This window comes from Cuculus canorus, chromosome 2 (assembly GCF_017976375.1).
Source record: "Cuculus canorus isolate bCucCan1 chromosome 2, bCucCan1.pri, whole genome shotgun sequence".
Lineage (NCBI taxonomy): Eukaryota > Metazoa > Chordata > Aves > Cuculiformes > Cuculidae > Cuculus > Cuculus canorus.
Window position 1 is genome coordinate 157485959 of NC_071402.1, and position 24298 is coordinate 157510256.

At 43.6% G+C, this 24298-nt stretch overlaps 1 protein-coding gene across 1 annotated transcript in view; it reads left to right on the forward strand.

The window, feature by feature from the left end:
• Positions 1-4001: 4001 nt before the first annotated feature.
• The window catches only part of LOC104056965 (vasoactive intestinal polypeptide receptor), a 110903-nt gene continuing 90606 nt past the window's right edge, over positions 4002-24298 (forward strand). Inside the window, exon 1 of the mRNA XM_054059770.1 lies at positions 4002-4180. Within this exon, the coding sequence (XP_053915745.1) occupies positions 4127-4180 (54 nt within the window). The 5' untranslated portion in view covers positions 4002-4126. The remainder of the gene's footprint in view (positions 4181-24298) is intronic.

Sequence of the window (24298 nt, forward strand, 5' to 3'; positions counted from 1 at the left end):
CTGTTTATGCTACATTTTGCAAATAATGAAGCCCTGTAGGTGGATCTTATTGTTGTACTTGCAAAACAACACAGTGGATGTTTCCTTGTCTCTAATCCCGATGCAAATAACATGTAGAAATATACTTCACAGTTTGTTTATGGAATGTGATGCTATTAGTTTATTTACATAAAGTCATGAAGTGGAAAGCAGAACAGATGCACTGTATTGGGTTTGGAGAGAAAGCTAAACGGGGAACATAACCCCAAGGGCGCAGAACAGCAAATCCAGCCTTTAGCAAACTGCCACATGAATCAGCTCTCAAATATTGTCCTTCTAGACACTACTGTTAATAGTCTTAATATTTCTGATTGCCAGGGAAAGATGAATAAAACACAGACAGGAAACAGCCTGATTGCTTTTATTTACATCTACTATTACTCTCCACGAATATTTCTTGTGTTCATATGCTTTTCCACGCAATATTCAGAAAGCTAAGCCATTTTATGCAGGAAACCTCAGCTCAGAGTTTAACTGCCCTTCAAGAAGAGGGTTAACTAATAGAAATGAGGTAAGGCGGCCACAGAGAATATGTACTAGCCTAAGACAGGGATGACTGAAATATCCGTGCCGTTACTGATATGAAGAGGAATTAGATCTGGAGTTGGTTCTTGAATTGTTCAGGACAGATGAGAAACAAAAAAAAAAAAAAAAAGAGGCTTCTAGTCTGCTATATCGACCTGTTCAACATCAAGTAGCTACTGTCCTCCCAGCTTCACATCATGGTTCTGAAGCCTAGTGAAACCATTCACAGAGCTGTTGGATGGAAACATAGAGGGGCGAGTACCAGCGTCCCAGCAGCACAGCAAAACAGAAGCTGAACTTCAGCATAGTTTAATGGAAGGTGAAACAAATGAGCAAAATCTCTTACAACATATCTAGTAGATTTACACATAGATAGGCTAAAAACAGAACTATCCTTTGGGGGAAATACATCTTCTTATTATTATACGTCAGTAAGCCAGCTTAATACTTAGAAATGATCCTGTCCCCACCTACTCAAGGCAAAAAGTAAAGGTTTGAGCTATGACCATCACTATGCCACTCCACAAAACCACAGTGCACCAATATTCTGAATCCTTTTGGCTCCCCTCCTTGTCCCAGAAAGGATAAAGAGGGACAAGAACAGGTACAGAAGGGGACAAAAATGATGCCAATTGTGTGGCACAGGTTCCAGGCCAGAGAGCAGGGGGCTTTTCAGCCTGCAAAGGAAGCACTGATGAAAATTCTTTAGTCACATGGAGAAGGCTATGCCTGTTTATTGGCAGCATAAGATTTGGGGGTATGGGATGAAATGAGCAGGAGGTGGGTTCAAATCAAACACAAGGACTGCTTCTGTAGTATGGAGTTCACTAGATACCTACAGGACATCAGACAAGCTGGACCTCCATCCAGCACAGTCCATGGGGCAAAACATACCACTCAAAAGTGGTTGAGATTTTTCTTGTAAAACTGCAAGAGGCACAAAACCTTTAGATTCACTCTCTGCAAAGAAACTGAAGAGCAACATCTGCCAATACCTTCACCTCTTCCCCCCAGGGAATTCTGGCATTAACAGGCTACTTGAAAATGTTCAGGCAGCAGGAATAAATGAAATAAGCAAATATGAAGTGGCTATTATTAGCTTCTACCAGCTAAACGGCCATTCCGCTGTCATTTTACGATCTGAACTGAGCTTTATATAGCTCTGTTGCGTGTTCAAATCGTTGTACAAATAATTGATGTAATTAACATCTTGTCCCTCTTTTTCACACTGGCAATTATAAGCTATCATCAGGCCAATAATGAGAAACAAGAGACAGGCCTGGGATTTTTTGTATCAAATGCAAAAGAAAAGTGGAAAGAAGTTTTTCAAATACCCACAAAAGCACAGGTCTGCCCATGAAGTGTAAAGGGAGAAAAAAGATATTAAACTGTGGGGGTTTTTTTTTCTCACCTTTTGCATGTTATCTTTAAAAAGTGAATGTTTCAACAATTTGTTAAGGGAAGATAGAGACTGGGCATAACTTTGGGTTTTTAACTCCTTAAGCTCTTCCCCTAAAATGACAGGTTTCCTGGTAGTGCCAGTGAGTTGGACAGCTTGGAATCAGGGAGCTGTCTCCATGGCTTCCCAAATACAAGGATTTTATCTTCTCTCCTCAGCAGGTGGATTAAAAGACAATGAATCTGTCCATCTGTTTGAGCTAGAGAATCTACCCGGACTGCAGAGAAATGAACAACAAGGAGGGGTGTCTTATTGTTACTTTTATTTATAGGACTTGTTTGGGGCTTTGTGCTAAAGAAATTCTATGCCTGTGGTTTCTCTTGAGCTGAAAAAAACCATTGCCTTTAAGACGAAATGAAATGCTTTACATCATGTTGGAGAGGGGAGGGATCACCACACTTGCATCAAAAGTGCCAGTTGATTTGGTCTTGAGCTGTTCTTCCAAAATAAGAAATCCAGAGATGCCACACCACTGGCACACACCTCAGAACTGTTTTCTCTTTTTCTAGGAAGAAGGACAGAGAGAAGAAATACAGATTCACTGAATCAGCATGGGATTTGCAAACTTTGGTCCACCTAACTGCTCATTACCAAGCAGCAATTTCAGAGGAAGCCAAATGCCCCAACCAACCATTCCTTTCCTTTCCCATCAGGGCTGGGTTGTTTTCGCAGCACAACTTGATCCAGTTGCAGAGTTTATGGCAATGTCTGGGCCATCTCCTGTGCCTCTAAGTACTGCCCTTATCAACATGGCCATATCGTATCACCCTCCTCAGTATCTCTCAAGGCTGAACACAAGAAAGCCATGGGCTCTGCAAAGAGGAGAGGTGCTTTTACACTGCAGACTGTGCCTCTAGAAGCTTCTTGCTCTGGAGCTGGAGGAATCCCACAGGGACTGCATCGGTTGGTGGGTGAAAATGGAAAATGATGCTCTGCCAATTTCCTCAGCTTTGGTTCCTCTCCAACCCATTGCAATGCTCAAGAAGGAAAACAAGAAAAGTGATAAATAAAAGAAAAGTGAAGAGGTGGGAAATCAACAAAGGAAATAGAAAGGAAAGGAAGGAAAAGAAAAAAAGGAAAATAAAGAGGGGGGAAGGAGAAGCATAAAAGGGAGGGAGAGGGTTGTATAGAAAAGGTATAAAAAGTTGGCAAAGGGTTAAAAGAGGAAAATGGTGAAAATGGCAAAAAAAGAAGGAAATGAGGCAAAAAAGACAAAGATGGGAAAAGTGACTGATGAGAAAAGGAAAAAGAGATGGAATAAAGGGAAACAAAAAAGGGAAGAATGAGGAAATGAGTGAAAAAAGAAACAGAAAAGGGGGGAAAGGAAGGAAGGAGGGAAGGAAGGAAGGAAGGAAGGAAGGAAGGAAGGAAGGAAGGAAGGAAGGAAGGAAGGAAGGAAGGAAGGGAGAAAGAAAGAAAGAAAGAAAGAAAGAAAGAAAGAAAGAAAGAAAGAAAGAAAGAAAGAAAGAAAGAAAGAAAGAAAGAAAGAAAGAAAGAAAGAAAGAAAGAAAGAAAGAAAGAAAGAAAGAAAGAAAATATGAACAGGGAAGAGAGGGAGAGGGAAAAGAGGGAAAAACAGAGAAACGAAGGGGAATAAAGGAAAAACAGGAAAAAGCAGAGAAAAAAGTGGAAGAGGCAAAAGACCAGAAATTAATAAAGGGGGAAAGGAGATAAGGGGGAAGAAGAAAAGGAGGAAAGAGGAAAAAGGGAAAGAAAAAAAGGCGAAGAAGATAAGGAGGAAAAAGAAAAGGGGGAAAGAAGATAAGGAGGAAAAAGAAAAGGGGAAGAAGGAAGGAGGAAGGGAAAAAAGGGAAGAAGATAAGGAGGAAAAAGAAAAGAGGGAAAGAAGGAGGAGAGAGAAAGCAAGGAGGAAAAAAAAAGAGACCAGGCCGGGCAGAAGGAGCAGGACCGCGGGCAGCCCCGCGCCCTCCCGCGGGCTCGGCGGCACCTGGGCGGGCGGGAGGCGGTGTCGCTCCGCCCCACGGCAGGGAGGCGGCCGGGGGCGGTGGCGAAGCGGAGCGGTGGTGCTGTCGGTGTTGGATCTGTCTTTTCCTCCGTCCTTCCCTCCCTGGATGCGCTCTGCCCGGGAGCGGAGCGGGCGGCATGGGCTGCGCGGCGCTGAGCATCGCGGTGACGCTGCTCGGATGCTTCTCCGCGGTGAGTGCTCCCGGGGGGCTGATGTCCGCTTATCCCCCGGTGCCCTCGCCTTTAGCGCAGGGTTGATCGCTCTAAGGGATAACTTTGGGCAACTTTGAAAGTGCGGTGATTTCAGGCAGGTGCATCTTTGTTGCCTTTCCTTTCGTCCCGGTTACAAATAGTCACTTAGTTCTCGTTCAATTAGCTGTGGTCCCTCTTCAAGAGATCTCCGGAGCTTGAGGGATTCCCGTTGGGCTTCTAGCGTTTTATTTCAGTACCTGCTCTTGGGTTTTTTGTTGTTTTTTTTGTTGTTGTTGTTGTCATTCAGATTTGTAGCCTGGCTTTTGGTTTGCTTTGGTTTCTGTTCAGGACCTCGATTGTTCAGGCAAAGCTCCCCTCAAAAGTAGGGATAACAGGGTGGAATTTCCCAGAGGCTGTTCACTAGCTGGGGAGGGTGCTCTTGGATGGGACCTTTCTCTGGCTGAAGAACAGCCACCCTAAAAGTTCACCAAAGTGCTGCTCTCTGACACGAAAGCCTCGCGTGGATGCAACGGTTTGAGGAAAAGAGCAGAAGCTGGGAGCAAAGGATGTGTTTTCTGGGTGCTGTGTCCCTTCTGCTTATGATTTCCATGCTCGCAGGTCCCTGATTGGGGCAGTGCTGTTTCCTCCCCTCTGGCTCGTGGCACAGTGCAGAATTAGCAAACGGGATCGTTTCTCCTGGCGAGATGCGTCTGTGTGCGCACACGTGCACAAGTGCGTGCAGAAGCTTATTCTCGGCTCAGACAGCGCAGGCACAGGATTCTGCACAATTCACTGAAGCTTTGTTCTTGCAGCTTGTTTCCTCACAGCGTGTGATTTCTTTCGAGACCGTTATTATTCAGCATGTTGGGGTGGAAGGGAGAAGATGAGGTGCTGGCTCTGATTGAGTTTGCCTCTTGCTTCTAATCCTCTACCACACTAGTTTTCTCTCTTTGGAAGGTAAAGCTGTCCCACTAGCATCCTGTTGGGTTGGGTGAGGCTGCCCACAGGAACTAGGTTGTGCCGTTGGTACTAGGTTGCAAGTCACTTCTGTTTGTTCTGCTCATCTGGTGATAGTGGTTCGCTCAGCCACTCCAAACTGTAGCAAGCAGATTCAGATTAACCGACCTGAGCCTCGGAGAGTGGAAGGTAACCCAGTTTTGGCACTGCATCACTCATCTCTCCTTTCTTCTCCCATTGTTTCTTAAGAAATTAGACAAATGGACTTAATTTTTTTTTTTTCTTTTTTGGTATCACCACGAGCCACCCACCCATCTGCATCACCAAAGACTTTCTTTGAGGAAGAACAGGCTGTGAAAATGGATCAAAGTATTTAAAAAATGACCAGGCAATTAATTCCCGGAATTCTATGGACTGCTTTAGGGAATATCCAAAATAGCTCATGTCCGGGGCTGTAACTGGGGGAATAAGAAGGGGGCAGTTCTCCCATCCGCTGCTGGAATTACTCCAACTCTCACTTCTTCTGAAGCCCATGGCAAAAATTCCATTTCTTTAAACATTGTTGGCATGAAGATGTCCTCTGGGGCCAGATCCTGCAGAGTTAAATCGCTTGGTCTACTGACGTTTAATGTGCAAGTAGTAGCAGGATCAGGCCCTAATGCTGGTTGTCCTGGGCTGATCATTGCTGTTAATAAGCACAAATTCCTAAAGCTTTGGTTCAATGGCAAGACACAGCCTAGGTTGAATTCTGTACTGGTCCCTTTTATTATCTTGTTGTTTCATACTTTATTTGACTCCCTTGCCCTTGATTTAAAAGTGTGGAACCCACTTTGCTTTCTCATTCTTTCGTTGTGTTAATGTTCCCGGGACCTGGTTCATACTGGTGGGTTAAAGAGATTCGCATGCTCCTTATCAGTGCTGATCTGCAAGGTGACTAATACCAAAGTGCCTCAATGCTAGAGAAAATCCCTGTTGTTTTTGTTTCTCAGTTTAAACCTGGGATTTGTTGCTCAGTTTTAAAGCAAAAGGTACTCTGCTATTTTAACAGTCTGGCTTTGAGACCTACCATGGCTCAGCAGAGTTCTTTTCTTATAATTTATTGGGATCATTTTTATGGGTATGTCCTTGGGAAATCTTTGAACAATTGGCTGATCAAGAAGTTCAGTGCTGTAAAACTTTTGCAGCCATGTGGTTTCTAATTGCGGTTATAAACTTTCACCTCTGCCTCTCGTGATCCACAAATGTGGAAAAAAGGAAACTGGGCAAATCTCATTTGCTGCTGTACGCTCACCAGAGTCCCGCCTGCTCCAACGGTCAGCTTTTAATGTTTTAAAGAAAAGTGCCAAAGTTGGGGGGGCACGGCGTAAATCCAGAGTAATCCCTATTTGGTACTAGTGGGTTGGTTTGCCTTTTCAGGAGTGTAACGAAGATGTAATGAGGGATGTGGTTGAGTCACCATCCCTGGAGGCGTTTAAAAGACAGGTAGGCCAAGTGCTCAGGGATATGGTTTAGTAACGTACAGGTACGGTCGGAGTCGATGATCTCAAAGGTCTGTTCCAACCAAATGATTCTATGATTCTAAGATAATCTGGCCTGGAGAGCTACGAGTTGGAGAATTTTCTTTCAGTGTATGTCTAGTAAATGAGATGTGGATAATTTGAAGCAGTTGGTGGATTCCACATGGATGCAGACTACAAGTTTGTTGGATTAGCCAAATCTGTCCAGCTGGTGTCATTTATGCTTTTCTTCAAAGTTTCATTCTGCCTCAGCCGTGAAGTGGACACATGATGGAAAGGAATAAAAACCTCACATCTTATCCTTTTGGACTCTGAGTGTAAATGTTGGAAACAGGATCATTATAAAGCGTCAGTTAAATTTAAGCTCACAGAAAAACTGTTTCAGCTGTATCTGTATCTCTTTCATCCTGACATTGACTGACAAGTTAGATAAATACATTTAAACCAAAATAATCGGTGTTTTTGGCAAAGAGGTAAGGTACTCACTAGAATACTCTAGCCTGATTCCTACATTCAGCATGAAGATCTTTTAGAGACAACAAGGGTTTAGCAAAAGCCTTGCCACAAAACCTCAATGTATTACTGGGTGTATAGCACTGACGACTTCTCTCTGGTGACCAATGATTGGACGTGAAGGAATGGCAGGAAGATGTGCCAGGGGAGGTTTAAGTTGGGTATTAGGGAAAATTTCTTCACCCAGAGGGTGGTGGAGCATTGGAACAGCTCCCCAGGGAAGCAGTCATGGAGCCAAGCCTGCCAATATTCAAGAAATATTTGTACAACACCCTCAGACACTTGGTGTGAATGTTGGGGTTGTCCTCTGCAGGGACAGGAGTTGGACTCAATGATCCTTGTGGGTCCCTTCCAACTCAGGGCCTTTTATGATTCTCTATAACACTGAAAGTTTTCAGAATACATATTTTCAGCAGTATATATATTTTAGAAGCTGTTACTTAAGGCATAACAAGGCAAAAGAGCTTAATAGGCAAAACCACAGTATCCGAGGGAAAAAGCCATATGTGACATATTTAAGGCTGTTCCCAACAGCGTGTTACTCCAGACCACCAGCATGTCAGCAGGGGGATTCACACCATAATTATCACACCCTCCCGCAGCCAAAGACGTCTGCCTCCAGCAGAAAAACTCTGGAGAACCAGACAGGAGGGGAATCACAATGCATTGTAAAAGGAGATGAGTCCACCAGGGTGTTGTATAAAGACAGGAATAGTTGCCAAATATTCAGCATCAGGAGGGAGATGGAACCACAGACAGAGAAAGCTGCCTGGCTTGTGTATTTGGGTGTGCATGTCTGTTGTTTCCTTTTTGCTCTTTTTACAGCACTTTAAAAATACTCTTTTGCAAACTCCTTCCCGTTGTGATATTAGCAGTGATGTGACAGCCAGAGGGCTGCACCAGTTAAAAATGCAAAGTAGGATGTGCTATGTTTTATGCTAATCTGTCCAGTGCTGACTTGTGAGGCTGCTGTTGCATTTTGTTCTTGTTGCCATTGTTTCATAGTGGTGTGACTTTTCCAAGTGGTATTTGTCTCTTCCCCCTGAGATATCCAGTAATTTGTAGATGAAAAGCAGGGAGATGCTCTGTATCTTCTGCAAATGGGCAGCTGGGGCATAAGCAAATCATAGAATCATAGAATCATAGGTTGGAAAGGGCCCACTGGATCATCGAGTCGTGTCATGAAAGAAGTGTTACAGCTCTCCCAAATCACAAACTGTGAGAATGGCTTGGAAATGGCAAAAAAAAAAAAATAGAGTTCCTATTTTTCTGTAGGAAAAAAAAGGGGATGGTTGTTTTTCCTTTACTGAATGGTCCCCAGCAGAAATAACTGGAAAGACTAGTATCTCATGGAAATCAGTCTTCCGTTTGTCACATATTACGCCGACATAGTCTGGTAGGATTGAGAAGTTAGCTGGTATTTGGGGTAGCTTGTAGGCACAAATCTTTGTTGGAGATGGAGAAGAGAGGGGAGAAGGACAACAAGAGTACTTCCCTGTTCAGCATCGTGTCTCATTTACTGGCAGTCTGAGCAAGGGCACTAGATACTACATATCTTGGGGAGACTAAAGATAAGACGATGTTGGGGTTTTTTTTGTAAGTCAGACCTGAGTGCACGTTGAGGAGATTTGTCACATTCTGCATGGCACCAGTGGAACAGATTCAGGAAAGGAGGCAAAGTATCTGCAAAATAAAAACTGTTACTCAAGTTTTGATGATGATCGTGACTTTGCTTGGTTTTATAAACATGGTAGGTCGTGTCCTGCCCGCAGACTAAGTCAGCAGAAGTGTGTGGCAATATAAGTTCGCTGCTGCAAATGGCCTTACTGCTGCGTTACACTGGCTCAGTGGAAATGGATATGTGGTTTTCCAATGCCTGGGAAAGGTTGTGCGATTAAAAATAGACCCATTCTCTGATGTTATCACCTTTCTTCTGTATCGGGAAGAGGAGGAAAGTCCTTTATAAGAACCAAAAGCTAGGGAATGTAACCAAGAAAAATCCTCAGTCATGAGCCAAAAATACAGAAAAAATGGGATGGAGATGCTTGGAGATCCCAGAGCAAGATGGGGCTGAAGTTCTGGCCCAGCAGGTAGGATGGAGAGCATGGATAGACAGATAGGCAGGAAGGTCAGAAGCTCCTGCTCCCTCCATGAGACTTGCTAAGCCTGCCTGTGCCACGGCACTGACTTGTCCTCCTGAAATTTCCAGCTCGGCAGGGTTTGTCTCAATGAGTGCTGAGCACTTGCTGTTTCACTGCTCCCTCCTCTCTGCACTCTCAAATGTTTTCCAGAAGTCTCACAGCTTCATTTTGGTGGGAACCAAGCCAAAACAGGAGATGTCTTTGCCTCTGAAAATCAGATCCCAGAAGACTAGAGTGGAAGAAAAATTGTACCCTTTGTTTTGAGGTATGAGAGGGGCAGTGAAGTAATGTCAGCCATCAGATTGGCCTCCATCCAGAGCTAACACAACTAACACTATGGCAGAGAGGTCCTGTGTGTGGCTGGTCCTCTTGTCACCATTCCCTTTTGGAGCAACATGCAGCATGCTTGCCTTCATGCCTAACCACCAGGGATTTCTCTGGGATGATTCATCTCACTGGGTAGGATTTTCACCTTTCACATCACAGGACCCATGATGCAGGGAGAGGTCATTTATTAGTAATCAGAAAGTGCCTTGGGGAATGTTTGAGGAAAAGGTGGGCTCCTTGCATCATTATAAAATTGTTGAATGGAGTGATACCAGATTTCTTCAGCAGTGGGTCTTTAGAAAACCTGAAGACTTCTGGAGAAGTCAATAGAAGTTCAAAATTTCCTTCTGAGGAGGCTGTTGTTATTAAAGTACAAGGTTTTTTGACCTGCAATTTCAGCTTTGTTAGAAGCATCTACTGGCTATTAGCTGTGCTACAAATCACTTTTAAACTGCTTAGCCTCATGCATAAACCCTAATGAGGGAAGAGCTATAATAGCAAAAGCACTTATGTTTAATAATTGCCAGTCTGCAGAAATATAAACAGCCCATGTGAACACGGCTTGACCTGCTGGGAACGAGCAGGTAAGGGTAAGAGGTGGAAGTAGGTGTGATATTTCTTTGCTGTTACAGTTCTTGCCTTCAGTACTTTTTTTCCCCACTAAACTGTCAGTTGTGCGGATGCAGGACAGATGCGGTGCCCTGAAGTCAGTGCAGCCCTAATATGAAGTTAGCATACGTGACATCAGAACTCAGTTCAGTAATGTTTAGATGGTTGGTTTATAAAGTGAATTTATGGACATTTCTGTGCACAGGATAAGCATTGTGTGTTGCTTAAGGCTGCAAAACATGCATTAATGCTGCTTTACTGGCAGTTTATTGTGCCAGATTTTATCTATAGCACTAACTTTTATATGCATATATATAATACAGTATTTCCAGCACTTAAAGGCCTGTTTTAGCTTCTGAGCTGTACATGAATTTTAGAGATGCTGATGTATGTTACATTAACAAAGTCACTTTTCCAGTCACCTGAAACAGTGTTAGCAGCCCTAAACTCCTCCATTAGTCACATTAGGTAGATTTCTTACCCCCCAGGGCAGTCACTAACCATCTATTTCACTGCTTGCACTGGTGGGAGGTGGAGACTTACAATTCTATTGTTTGCATTTAAATTCAAGTGTTAGAAATTAATTTGTATTATTTTGTAATTCGGAACCAAATCAGGGTTAGTTTCTGATGCATTTCAGCAGTGGGCTGGACAACAGACTTAGTGATGCTGTTTTGGTCAACTCCTCCGGAAGTCCTGCCTTGGCTTCATTGATATACATTGGTTTAAAGTCAAGAAGAGATCAAAGGAACTGAGTATGTAAACCCCAGCTCTGCTGAGCCACCATCCCTGTGACCACCTTCTTTTGCAGCAGGCTCAGGGATGTTCCTACTCCTGACAGTCAGATGTGAAGCAGAGTATGAGCTCCACATTTTTTTTTAATCTTCATCCTTATTGCATCTCATCAAGAAGGAGGCAAAAAAAAACATCTATTGAAATACAATTAGTGTCTGGAGGGGAAAATATCAGTACTTTGCATCTCTTCTTTATCAGTCTGAAGTTTATTGAGTGTCTTTGAAAAGGATATTTCTTCAAGTCTCCAATCTTGATTGTGTGTTTAACAGATGTTTCGATTAATACCTGATGATCTATAGCACCACGGCTAACATCTGATCAGCGAGTGTCTCCAGGGCCACGATGACATAAATGTCACAGCTACGCAGTCTGTGAGCTTCCTTGCAGGTGACCTCGCGGTGGGATTCATCTTACAGATTAGGACACCTATGTTTTGGCTTTTCTGTGTAGGTGTCTAGACATGACACAGATGGTGTGAGCTCCTGACGTGGTCAGCAGTGTTGTCAGGTTCAAGTCAGCTGCCCGCTCTCAGGCCATTTGACATGCTGGAAGATATCCCGTTGCCCCACATCATCCCTTTCTGGATGGCAAAGCCTCCTTAGATGCTGTGTTATCTGCCAGCTGCCCATGGATGCTATGAACACAGAAAATGATATTATCTTGAATGGCACCACATACCACTGTTACACATATCTTTGAACCCACATTGACCACAGTGGTGGTTCAGTCACCCTCAGGTAGACACCTACGTTCAGAGATCTTAAGCTGCAAGCTGAATCCCATGTGTTGTGTAAGAATGAAAAAAAGAAGAAAACCTGCTCACACCGAGCTTTTCCGTGCTTTATTCATTACTAAAAAGCTGCTTTTATTTCATCTTTCTTATGTGGCCAGACTACCGCAGTTTGAACTTTAAGGAAGATATCCCTTTGCAAGGCAAAAAAGAAACAAATGAACTGGATCTGATGCCCACCCCTCAAAAAAATCCAGCTGTAGTAACTCTATACAGTTACAACAAAAATGAAATGCTGCTTCAATACTGACACTCTGCATTTTTTGCATTTCACTTGGAAAGAGCGGGAATCCAAATCCTACTGGAGATAACTCCTCCACCTTTATTTTACGGTAGACAGATTCAACTGTTAATTTATTGTGCTTATTTTTTATAGTCTCTTTCCCATTACATACCCCTAGCCATTTATCAGAGGAGGGGGGAACCCCTTTAGAAAGTTCATCTTATTCGTGGCTATGTGGGGTGTATGTATTGGGGTTTGATTTAGGGGTGTTTTTTAAGTCATCTTTTACAGTCCTCAGAAGTTTGCTGAGAGGAGATTAAACCCTGCTGTCCTGGCAGATGTGCTTTCTTGCAGAGGAAGGGAGTGAATGAGTCCTCAGCAGGACTGTTCATCCCTCGCTCAGAGGAAAACCTCTCATCTATGGAGCTGCAGCCGAGCAAGCTGATGTGGTTGCATGTGTCCTGCTGCTAAAGCCACTTCATACTCCTCACCATCAGTGATTGGGCTCATTCCTGAGCTGTGTCCAGTATTTCTTGGCTGCTTTTTTCCGCTGTAATTTGGTGCTGTCGATTTGGAAAAATTCAGCAAGAAATGCAAAAGGATGTGACTGATTTCTTCCCTTTGAGTCCTGCCGTATTCTAGGAGCTGCATGGAGGGGTGATGGAGCCCCTCTTCCAGCCCTGCACTGGCTGGGCACCTCTTTGGGATTCCCTCCCTGGGGAGGTCACAGAATTTTCCTGTTGCCCCAGGGTTGTTTCAAAGCAGGGTGCAAGCGCAAAACAGCCTACATTGAAACAAGCCACTTGTTTCCTGCAGCATCTGCATCCATCTATTTGGTTATTTTTCAGTTTCATCTTGACTCCTAAGCATAATTAGACTTTTCAAGCTTTTCTCACAATAGAACCAGGTTTTCTTTTCCCTTGACATACACAAAGGCAGAGAAAAATGATGCTGCTGAGACGGTTCCCAGCTTCACAAGGCACTGAAAGGAGGCCAAGCGCTACGTGAACAATTACTGACACGCTTAAGTGTCGACTGTTAGGCTGCTTGCATTTTTTGGTGGAGAATGACATTACACATGGCTGCAGAGCTGTGTGGATCTCAGCTATGCCATGCACTTATTTCCACTGCAGCAACGATTCCTCTCAAGGAATTTTCCCACTCTCATTTTGCTCTGCTTGCTGACTCTTGTTGAGCAGTTCCCTTTTTGCATAGTTTCTCTGTGCAAAGCTTTTTTTTTTCAGCTTCTGGAGTGGGTGCTTTGCAGCTGGGGCACAGGCTGTGGTTTTGGGAATTCTTGACCTTTCATCCTCTCCACAAAATTTCTTTTGCAGTACTGTTTTTGTTCATCCTTGCCCCGCTCTCTCTTCCTTCCCCTAGAAACTCATGCACGTTTCAGCTTACAATATGTCAAATGCTTATCCTCAGGCTGTTTGTGTACAGTGTGGATGAGACAGTGTTTGTCAAGAGAAACAACAGCTTATATTACAATAACTAAAATATATATTTATAAATATAAAATAAGAATATAGGCTTTCAGGTATAACAGTACTTCCTGAGGTCTGGAAGAGAAGCAAAGCTGAGTAGCGATTGCTCTAGGTTTAACCTCAAAATGTTTATCAGAGGGATGACATGAAAGAAAAGCATGTTCTTCAGAGAGGGTGGTTTATTGCTAAACCGTAGCTACCATCTTTCTGTGTTATCTACCTGCAGCGCACGTCTGAAAGCCAAGCCCACGAATTACATTCATAGTTCTGCTGGACATCAAAAACCTGGGACTTAGTGGAGGCATTGGGTTTTATGACATGCTGCAGTTCTCTTCACATCTCACCACCTGCTGTTTTCTTGCTGTTGAAGGGATGATAACTCTTGCCCACTCCTGCAGTCCTACAAGGGCTGATGGTCCTACTACCTCCTCCCTGCCTAAGTGAGTTGTCTGCTCTGCAGGTGCTAATTACACTTTTAAACCCAGTAATTATCTAACTTGACTAAACTCAGAACAGTTATTTCAGACGTCTACATAGCATGAAGTTTCCTGAGTGTGTTTCTATAAAAAATTATTATGTCCCATTTACTGGTAATTGATCATGACTATAATAACACTTAATAGAACTGTGGTGTGAGATGTTGCTTTCAGAGATCCATTCATCCTGGTACCTAGTTCTTTTGGAGATGTTAGTTTGTATGTCTGTCTGTGGCTGAAGTTGCCCTGGAAGTGTGTGATCTACCCTATAATTGAATTTACATGCCATGAAGAAGACACTTACAATGTTGGCATGTATTTTTTTGTGTATTGGTATTTGCGCCTTCCACCTTGACTGTTGTTTTCATATGGAACTTGCAAACTTGGGCGTATAAGACAGGAACAACCTTTCTGTCTCCTTGGGGTCTCTGCCAAATAGGGCTCCTATTGTATTCATATGGTTATTTACCTTGAACTTTAAGAAGTCCACTTTTTTCTGCTGTGCTCGTTTTCCTGGGAGGCTGTTTCCAGAGCCAGAAGGCTCCAGTGGTTAAACTGTGTTAGCCAAGTCCAGATGATTTTGTAGATGTAAAGGAAATTAAAAATTGGAGCTTGCTGCCTTGGGTCTACTTGACCTGAGCCTCAGAAATGTCTTAAGGGACCAATAAGCATCTGGAAATATTTTTAAATCTAGCTGTAAAGCTGAAGTTGTTAATTTTTTTACTGCATATTCTTGTTACAGGGAGATAAGATAAAACCAGGATTTATTGAAGGGGCATCTTCCAGCAACACTAAATTCAGCTCAGGAGGAATAGGCAAGTAAAAGAGCTGAGTAAAGGTTGTGGTTTTCCAAAGGAAAAGCACCTAGTGTGCTTGACAGCAGTATATTTGCTCTGTGGAAAAAGAAATGCAGAAAGGTGGAGTCCAAGGGTCTGTAGGCAAGCAATGGTGGTGGCCTTACATTCTAGGGACTGCCAGGACCTGTGATCGTGGCATGGCATTTGTATGTGGATATGGTGAGGACTGGGATGTGGGAGAGGAGGAGGTTATAGTAGTATATGGTAGGAAAGCTGAGAGCAATGGGAACATTAGTGCAACAGTTGTGAACTCCAGCTGCAGAGAGGTTAAAACCCACAGCCCTTAGGTAGATCATTGTGGAACAATCTCACATTTGATCTGAACCTCTAAGGCAGGCTGATCAATGGGTCTGAATCCCACTTGGATTGCTGCTGTCTGGAATTACCCTAGAGTTGTGGTGCCTCTAGGGACAACCCATTCTGGGGACACTGAACAGCCTAGGTACAGTTGTCACTCCTGTACTGCCTTTTCCCAGCACATTTTTTTTCTCTGCATATTACTCTAGCAGTATATTTCTCCTCCCGTTTCTCTCTGCTGCAGCTCTGACAGGATTTGTTATTGCACAACTGAAACCATCATCATAATAAAACAGCAACTGTGTCTTTGATTCAAGCTTGCTTTCCTCCCCAGTATGGGACTGCTGAAAAGTCAGGTCTCTGTTTCTAGAAAGGGTATTAAAATGCTTGGCAGGTTGATGCCCCTCTACTTTGTAATTTTTTCTTCTCTGCCAGTTCACCACTCAACCTTCCAAGGCTGTCAGCACTGGAAACAAGTATTAAATATATATTGCAGCCCTGGGAGGAGAGCCCAACCAGTCAGAGTACAACTCACCTAAAAATACACGCTTATTTCCCCTGCAGAGTAGCCTGGGGAAAAGTACAGGCAAGGAACAGCGTCTACTGGGATAACCACAAGTAGGAGGAGATGAACCAATAAATTAAGCTGCAGCTGGAGAGGGGCAATGGTTCAGGAGTAGGATGAAGCTGAGAAGCTCTTAGTTCATTTCCAGGCTTTGTACATGAACTTTTATCTAGGGGTGATCTTGCAGCTGAATGGCTAAAACCCAATATGGAAATGAGAAAAATGGACTTCCTTTGCTTATTTCTTTCACTTTTGTCTGCCTGTGTTTGGCGAGATTAGCCTTGTAAATCAATGTCCTGGAGATGATGTGGGTACCTCCTCCATGTGCACGCGTGATAACATCAGGGAATGGAAGCAATTTCTAAAGTAAAGGGCTAGTGCTGCAGCAGGAGTGTTTGTACACTCGATCAGATTAAATTTTGGCTGGGTGTGGGAAGAGCTGTAGCAGTGAGAGGAGTGAGATGTAAGAACAGCCTGCCAAGAGCAACACTGAGAGCCAGAAAGCCAACTTCTTTTGTGATGGAGGTTGGCCCATTTCTGAAAGGGATGTGTTGTCTGTCATAGGGACTGCCTGTCACAAGGAGCCTTCCTATATGATGTGTGTTATTCAGCTGCTGTGCAGGGAGAGCAATTGGTGTGATGCTGTTCACAGTGCAGTGCTGGCTTTCCTGCTTAAGGAAAAAAAATAACAAAGCAAAACAACCTTCTGCAGGAGCAAGGGATTATTATAGTATGGGTCTACCTGTCAGTGCAGTAGTGGGAGGTTGGCCAGACTTGGAGACAGACCCATGTTTGGCTTTGAGAACGGTGAGAGTAGGAGATGAAAGCAGATCATCTTGAAAAGCTATTGTTTCATAGAATCATAGAATCATGGAATAGATAGGGTTGGAAGAGACCTTAAAGATCATCTACTTCCAGCCCCCCTGCCATGGGCAGGGAAATCCCGCTAAATCATGCTGCCCAAGGCCCCATCCAACCCGGCCTTCAGCACCTCCAGGGATGGGGGGGGCATCCACAACTTCCCTTGGCAACCTGTTCCAGTGCCTCACCACTCTCATCGTGAAGAAATTCTTCTTGATGTCCAGTCTAAATCTGCCCCTCTCCAGTTTATATCCATTCCCCCTGGTCCTATCACCACAAGCCTTTACAAATAGCCCCGCCCTAGCTTTCTCGTAGCCCCTTCAGGTACTGAAAGGTCTCTATAATATCTCCTCTGAGTCTTCTCTTCTCCAGGCTGAACAGGCCCAACTCTTTCAGCCTGTCCCATAGGGAAGGTGCTCCAGCCCTGTGATCATCTTTGTAGTCCTCCTCTTGACCCATTCCAAGAGCTTCATATCCTTCTTATGTTGGGGATTCCAGAACTGGACACAGTATTCCAGATGAGGTCTCACAAGAGTGGAATAGAGGGGCAAAATCACTTCCCTTGCCCTGCTGGCCATGCTTCTTTTGATGCAGCTCAGAATATGGTTGGCCTTCTGGGCTGCGAGCGCACATTGTTGGCTGATGTCAAGCTTCTCATAGACCAGCACCCCCAAGTTTCGTTGAGAGTTGGGCAAGATCTCTCTAGGATTTCGTGTAGTCCCCTCTAGTATTGCAGCTTTGCCAGTTCTCCAGTGGGAAAGTTCCACCAATGGTGCCTCTCTTGGCAATTTTCCCCTTGTTCTCTTTATTTTGAAGGTGTGAGAGTACATTTCAGGCACACTGCAGGGCATGTTGCTGTTGCAGGAAAATCAAAGTCAACTGGAGGGCTTTGCTGTGCGTGTGGCAGGCCACAATTGCACCTTGTTTTAAGAGACCCATCCGCAGTGGGCTGAGGCCTTCCTGTCCCAACCAACAGCATCATCATTCAGGATGTTATGGAGATAATGGCTGTGAAGGGAAAGAGTGTTTTGTTAGGGACCAGAGTCAGGGAAAGGGTTTCATCAAGATGACCGTATCCATATACTTCGTATTCATTCAAGGGTTGGGTCGAAAGTCTCAGCAGTGTTTCATGGAGCAGATGTGATCTGTTTCTGGTAAATCTTTTGTTTCAGAGGTGAGGGAGTGGAAGATTAATATTTTTAATTGCTCTCATATGAGCAGTAGGGAGTTCCCAGATCCTTCACACTGTAATAAAATAACAACAGCAAGTTTTCTCCAGAAAAGGTATGGTAAACCGTTTCTAGCTGTGCATGCAGAAGAAAATGAGCTGCTTAAAAGGGGTGAGCAATTGAGTGAGAGGGAGAGAAGTTTAAAAATCAATATTGTATACCAACAGTGAGGTCTACAGTAGGAACACCACTGTACCTCCGCGTAGCTCAGCCAATAAGTGGCTGGAGCCGACCTCTGAGTGCATGGTTTCTGTAAAATGAGTTGTAATGAGTGCTAAGGTCAAGATATAAAGAACCTTGACTGGTTTCTTTCCATTAGAGCTTGCTGACCATTTATCTTCCAAATGTATTTTCCTTAACAAAACCCTAAACTTTTACTTGAGGAATATTTTAAGGAAGCTGGGGATTTTTGCTTGTACATTTGCAGGGGTTGAGGGAGGCATGTATCCTTAGGGATTGCAGTTGTCCATTGATGGGGGGTTAAAAATAGAGTAATTTTTCCCTTTTTTTTCTTCTAATCAAGAAACTGGAGAAGTTCATATGTTCTGAGGAGATGGTAGTTCACAAGTGTTATGAGGAGCGGCTGAGGGAACTGGAGCTGTTTAGTCTGGAGAAGAGGTGGCTGAGGAGAAACCTTATTGCTTTCTACAGCTCCCTAAAAGGAGGCTGTAACAAGGTGGGTGTTGGTCTCTCCTCCCAAGTAGCAAGTGATGGGACAAGAGGAAATAGCCTCAATTTGCACCAGAGGAGCTTTAGATTAGTTATTTGGAAAAAAAATCTTCATGGAGAGGGTTGTCAAGCATTGGAACAGGCTGCCTGTGGAAGTGGTTGAGTCACCATCCCTGGAGGTATTTAAAAGATGTATAGATGTTGTGCTTAGTGACGTGGTTTACTGGTGGGCTGGGCAGTGTTAGGTTTGACTCTGTGGTCTGAAATGTCTTTTCCAACCTAAATGATTCCATCCTTCTGTGACATATATTATTGGACTAAGTCTAGAGTTTAAAGGTACTTAAGAATCTAAGAATGTCCTGACCCAGGAGATTAGCGTTTTGGTGTCTCCTGTGGACTATATCAGTAGGTTATCCCCTAGTTATGTTTTCCTGCAAGAGGGTGGCATTTACGTGGTGTGACTGAAAGCAACACATCTGGGTATCGGGAGGGAGACAGCAGAAAGAGCTGCGAAGGTTAAAACTGCTTTTTCCTCGTTACAGAGGAGACATCTAGAGATCAGCTCCTGTTCTTTTTCCGGGAAATGGTTATTTCAGCTTTTATAATCCAGCATCTTGTGGGTGCAATGGTCTCACTGAAGCTAAAAATAGAGTAACTTTCCCAGCTGAAGTAGCATCTGATCTCCTTTCTGAGATGGAGCTCAGTTCCTCTGACAGTGCTATTCTGATGAAAAGTCCCATAGGATTATTTCAAGAAGCATGGTTCAAGACCTCAGTTCTAGCATCTGCCTCAACATCCCTTTCCCTAGCAGGAACTGGCATTGAAAACAGGAAGATAAAAGCATGCAGCCTCTCAGTCACATATTCATTCGGCCCTAGGAATTTAACTAATAGTTGTGCTTGGGAAAATCCTACCCTGCAATTACCATCCTCAGCCAGAATAAATCAGCTTAACTTCACTTATGTTAACACTGACGTGCCATCTCAGGATCTGACTGTGAGATTAATGCTTGTGAAAATTGTTACGGGAGCAACCCTGGAAGGCCAAAATCCAAATGTAGCACAGGCAACAACAGTCCCCCCCGAGGCCCGGAGGCTGTGGCACGTGAGATGTTCCTCAGGAAACACCTCAAAGTTGGTGGATGGCACAGCTTGTGTGACCCACCCTTGCCCATATCATAACTTGTGAATTTTGTTGTCACTAAATGGAGAGGCCTCTGGCAAAATAAGGCTTTGGCAACAATCTGTATGGGGGGAAATAAAGAGGTCCTTGAGCAGGATGGTGGGGCGTATCTGCTAGGAATAGGTCAGGTGCATCGTTTCATCCTTTGGCTTGAGGGCACTTTGTAGGCAGGGGGAAGCTTTTCAACAGCCAAGGAGTTGAAATTAAATGTGTAGAGATTCTTTGCTTCCACAGGGAATTTCCAAGAGTCAGCAAATTGAAACAAGAGTGAACTCTTGCAGATTCAGTCAGAGAGAGAGAACGCTTTTGAATATACCTTTTAATAGACTCTATGCTCCGTATGACTTATTCTGCTCTGTAAATGGAGTGAGGAGAGCTCGTGCGGGACTGCGTCCAAAGGGTTGCACATTGTTTAGCAGAGTAAGTTTGCTGCACAGCCTGGCTGGAGAATGGGGAACAGGATGCCAGAGGTTTCCACATTTCTTTTGTAATCAGTTAAGTGTTCTCACTCTGATAAGCAAAGTATGATTTTAATTAAAAATCCATTCCAGCTGGATTTAATTTTTATGCCATTGAAGAGGCAAGTTACTGTGGATATAAAGAGAAAAAAAAAATATGATGGTCTTCTTGTTCCAAAGAGTTTTAATCCACGGTGTCTTGGATGCCAGGTCAGGCCTAATTTCACTACTCTTTGGAAGAGTTTTCAGGATTTTTTTTCCTCACATCTCCTCTAGTAGAAGGAACAGTAAGATACCCCTGCTTTGACTCAATGTATCAAGGATTTAAGTTAATTGCGCCGTCCCAGAGGAGCACTGCATTTAAGAAGCCAACCTTGACCTTCATTGCCTTTTAAACAGTGGCTTTTCATGGAAGAGCCATATATTTTGATGTACTCCGGTGCTAAGGAAAGTTCTTCCCTCTGTTTTCTATCCTTTTCACATGCTGCATTTAATTTTGTGGAGCGAAGCCTGAAGTTAGTCCTGAGCTAAATCTAGCGGACATTTAGCCATGTTTATAGAAAATGTGTGTACACTTAGCAGAAAATGCAGATGTTCTTCTGTTTCTTTACATTGTTTGGTCTTATCTGGTCCTGCTGTTCATCTTTGGTGTGAGATGCTGCTGTCAAATAACTCTAGTAACAGTTATCTGATAGCAACTTGTATGACTGAGGATAGGGACAACACAGATCTTTCCCAAAGGCTGATGTACAAAAAAAGCAGCAGGACCAGAAATGCAGCAAGGTGATAAACACCATCCAGAACTCTCAGAGGTCTTGTAGATTTATTTTAAGGTTTTTTTAATTTCATTTATTCAACCACAAGAGTATTTCCAGTCCATATAATCACAGATATAGTCTGGAGTATTGCTGTAAATAAATGGGGCAAAATCATTGAGTTTCATTTTCCTAAAGCTCTTTGCAAGGCTCAGGCTTAGATGTGGAGCTGGACAGGCATGCTGGGAGCATGGAGCAGTGGATGGCTCCTCGCCCAGGTTGGAAAAGCTGTAGAGGAAGAACGCTCCCTCCTCACCTGCAGTTTAGAGAGCAGGTAAAGCACATCATTTGCAAGTGACTGTAAATGCAACTGTGATTATTGAAATCGTAGGTTTTATATTAAAATATATGCCTCTTAATAAAGTATTAGGATTTGGCTTTAGGCTTTGTTGCTTCTTCTCTTTCCTCACCCTATGCCACTGTGTTGTCTTCTTTGTGATTCTCTTGATCGTGAGCATAGGAATTCTGGAATTAAATAGAGATAAAGCTGCATTTCCATACTGAGAGAAACCACTTTCTCTCAGGAATACTCATAGCTTTATAAAGGTATAAGGGATATACAAGGCACTGCCATATCCTGATGCCAGTTTTGATGTGATTTAAAAGCATTCCAACTTTGTGCGGTGTCAAAGTGCCATAAATTCTCATCTACAAACAGCAGTCCTCAGTAATGTGGGGAGGGATGGAAATGGAGTGTTCTGGGCAGGAAGCGACCCCTTGAGGAAACCCAATTAAGGGAAGTTAATGTTAAGAACCAGATGACTGTGAACAGAATTTTTCATTGTGGTGGGCAAGCATGGGTTGCTGAACAGAGTATCCTTATTTTTGTCGTGTCTAGCTGGTAGGTTGTGGAGCTGGGAAGAACTTCTTCAGGACTCCTGCCCTCAAAAATGATGCCTGCTGGCAATAACCTGACTGCAGATGTGTTCTGGGTCTATGTTCCCACACCCAGATGAGTCTGATAAGTCATGTACAGCACAACCTTACTTTATATGGATGGGGCACCTAAGATAGCAAACGGACTGTCCTACAGCACATCTGCAGTCACAGAAATTGCACAATTCATGTTTTTGTTAGGTGAATCATGTCCAAATAGTTTGTAATCAGCAGGTGCAGCCAGAGTTCGCTGTGTCCCTGGCTGCGTATTCCAAGCCCAGGCTTGTAGGGTCTAGCAAACCCAGAACTGATGACATGGATGTCCCTGCTTTGAAGAACAGAAAATACCAAAGAAAAGTAAGAACGGCGTCTCTTCCCTGGAACAATGGAACAGCTCCTTCATTAAAGGTGGAATGAGAGAGAGGAGGACATTATGCAAAGGACAAATAAACCCCCAGCATCCTTCATCCATGAGTAAGAACTGAATGCAGACCCCCCTTTTGTCCTCTAAAAAATGTCCCCAGAGTGGGGCTGGTTTGTAGATTAAGGCATCTAATTGTTGTAATTTCATTTATTTATTAGTTGCTGCAGCTTTGAGGTTTGATTTAGCTGCCCATGGGTAGGGCCTTACACTTAAACTGGCTTAGGATTCCCAGGTGTCCTGCATGCCCTTTCTTGTACCAGCCAGCCCATGTACTGTCTCAGCTTTCCTCGAATATTTCATGTGGGAGTGGGCAGAAAACTTGAGACAAATGAATTCTGCTTTGAGCTGCGATGTATCTCCATGTGTTTGTGTGTGTGTACAGAGACCAGCTCAACATCACCAGTCTGCACTGGTGAAATGCAAATAACTGCTAAGCTTTTGGGGTTGCCAGAGTGACAGAGGCAAAACCAGTGGCAAAAATCATAAAACTATTCTGAAAAAGTTGGATTTCTCATTTATTTGTCTCCTGGATTACAGATGTTTCTTATATTTTCTGTGCAATCAAGATGTTGAGAGAAGCCTGCTGCTGCTGCTTGTCCATTGGCTGGGGTGCACTAACCATGCCAGGACAAAGGGAAAATACTGCAAGTTTCCTGATTAAACCATGGGGACCGGCAACACCCAGTGACTCCAGCAGTACCAATATAACTTAGCTTTGTCTCTTCTTGCTTCGTAATATGGATATTTAGACCTTGATCAGGCGCTTTTTTTTTCTAACAAAAAGGCATTAATCAAGCAGGAGTGCCCCTAAAGTGGAATTTGTAAGGACTTCAGTGCAGCATTTCCTCTTTTTGTAGTTCAGAACATTATTGAAACCTCATTATTTGAATGTGTTCTCTTCCAAATGCACAGCAGCAAGAGCAAGTGGGCTTCCATGATTAGAGGCCAGCAGCTATTTGAGAAAAATCAAGTGGAATGTAATGTCTCAGTGCCTGGGCCAAGATCTGACATCAGAAACCCAGGAAGTCTGTGCAGTTGTAGCTATATTAAGATTAGAGTAATCCCTAATGGGAAGAGTAGATTATTTTATTTGGCTAGTTATTGAAAGCAACTGATTTTCACCAGTTGCCTCTGGTTAGTTGAGTCCAACAACCTGTTTCTGATAAAGTGTAACTCAAATTTTGTTTAATTCTTTTTTCCAGAGCTGAGAAGGACAACTGGGCACATCTATTTCCCCTTGCCCTAGCTATTAATCTAGAATCTCTGGAGAGACTTATAAATTTGCATAGGTTTCCACTTTGCATCCCATTGTGCCTTTTTCTGCTAGATTGAGTTGACTTATCGTAGAGTACCTCTGAAGACATTCAACACCTGATTGAGGTGCCTAAACAGGTGCCAGTGTCTACTGAGATAACCTTTTAATGAGGGCATCCAGGTCTTGCTCCAGAAGGATACAGAGCTCCTGTAATTGCCTTTATGCTTCCTGTTCACACCCTACGTTAGCCTTTATTGCCCTTTTAAAATGCGTGATGCTAGTGTTACAGCACAGGTCTTCCCAATACCCTGTAGAAAAGGAGTATTATCTTGTTCTTCCTTGCTGTTCAGTTTATAGAGCAAACAGTTGTGTTAGCATTCTCTCAGCAGCGTGTACTGGGAACTCATGCTGAATTATTTGCCTCTTTTAACCCCCAAATCCTTTGCCACATTAGACCAATAGCGTCTTGGCCCATATCAGAAACAGCATGGCCAGCAGGACCAGAGAATGATTGTGCCCCTTTACTCGGCATTGGTGAGGCCGCACCTCGAATACTATGTTCATTTTTGGGCCCCTCACAGCAAGAAAGACAATGAGGCTCTGGAGCATCTCCAGAGAAGAGCAATGAAGCTGTTGAAGGGGCAGGAGAACAAGTCTTATTACTAGCAGCTGATGGAACCGGGGTTGTTTAGCCTGGAGAAGAGGAGGCTGAAGGGAGACTTTATTACTGTTTACAACTCCCTGAAAGGAGATTGTAGCAAGGTTAGTGTTGGTCTCCAAGTGATAGGTGATTGG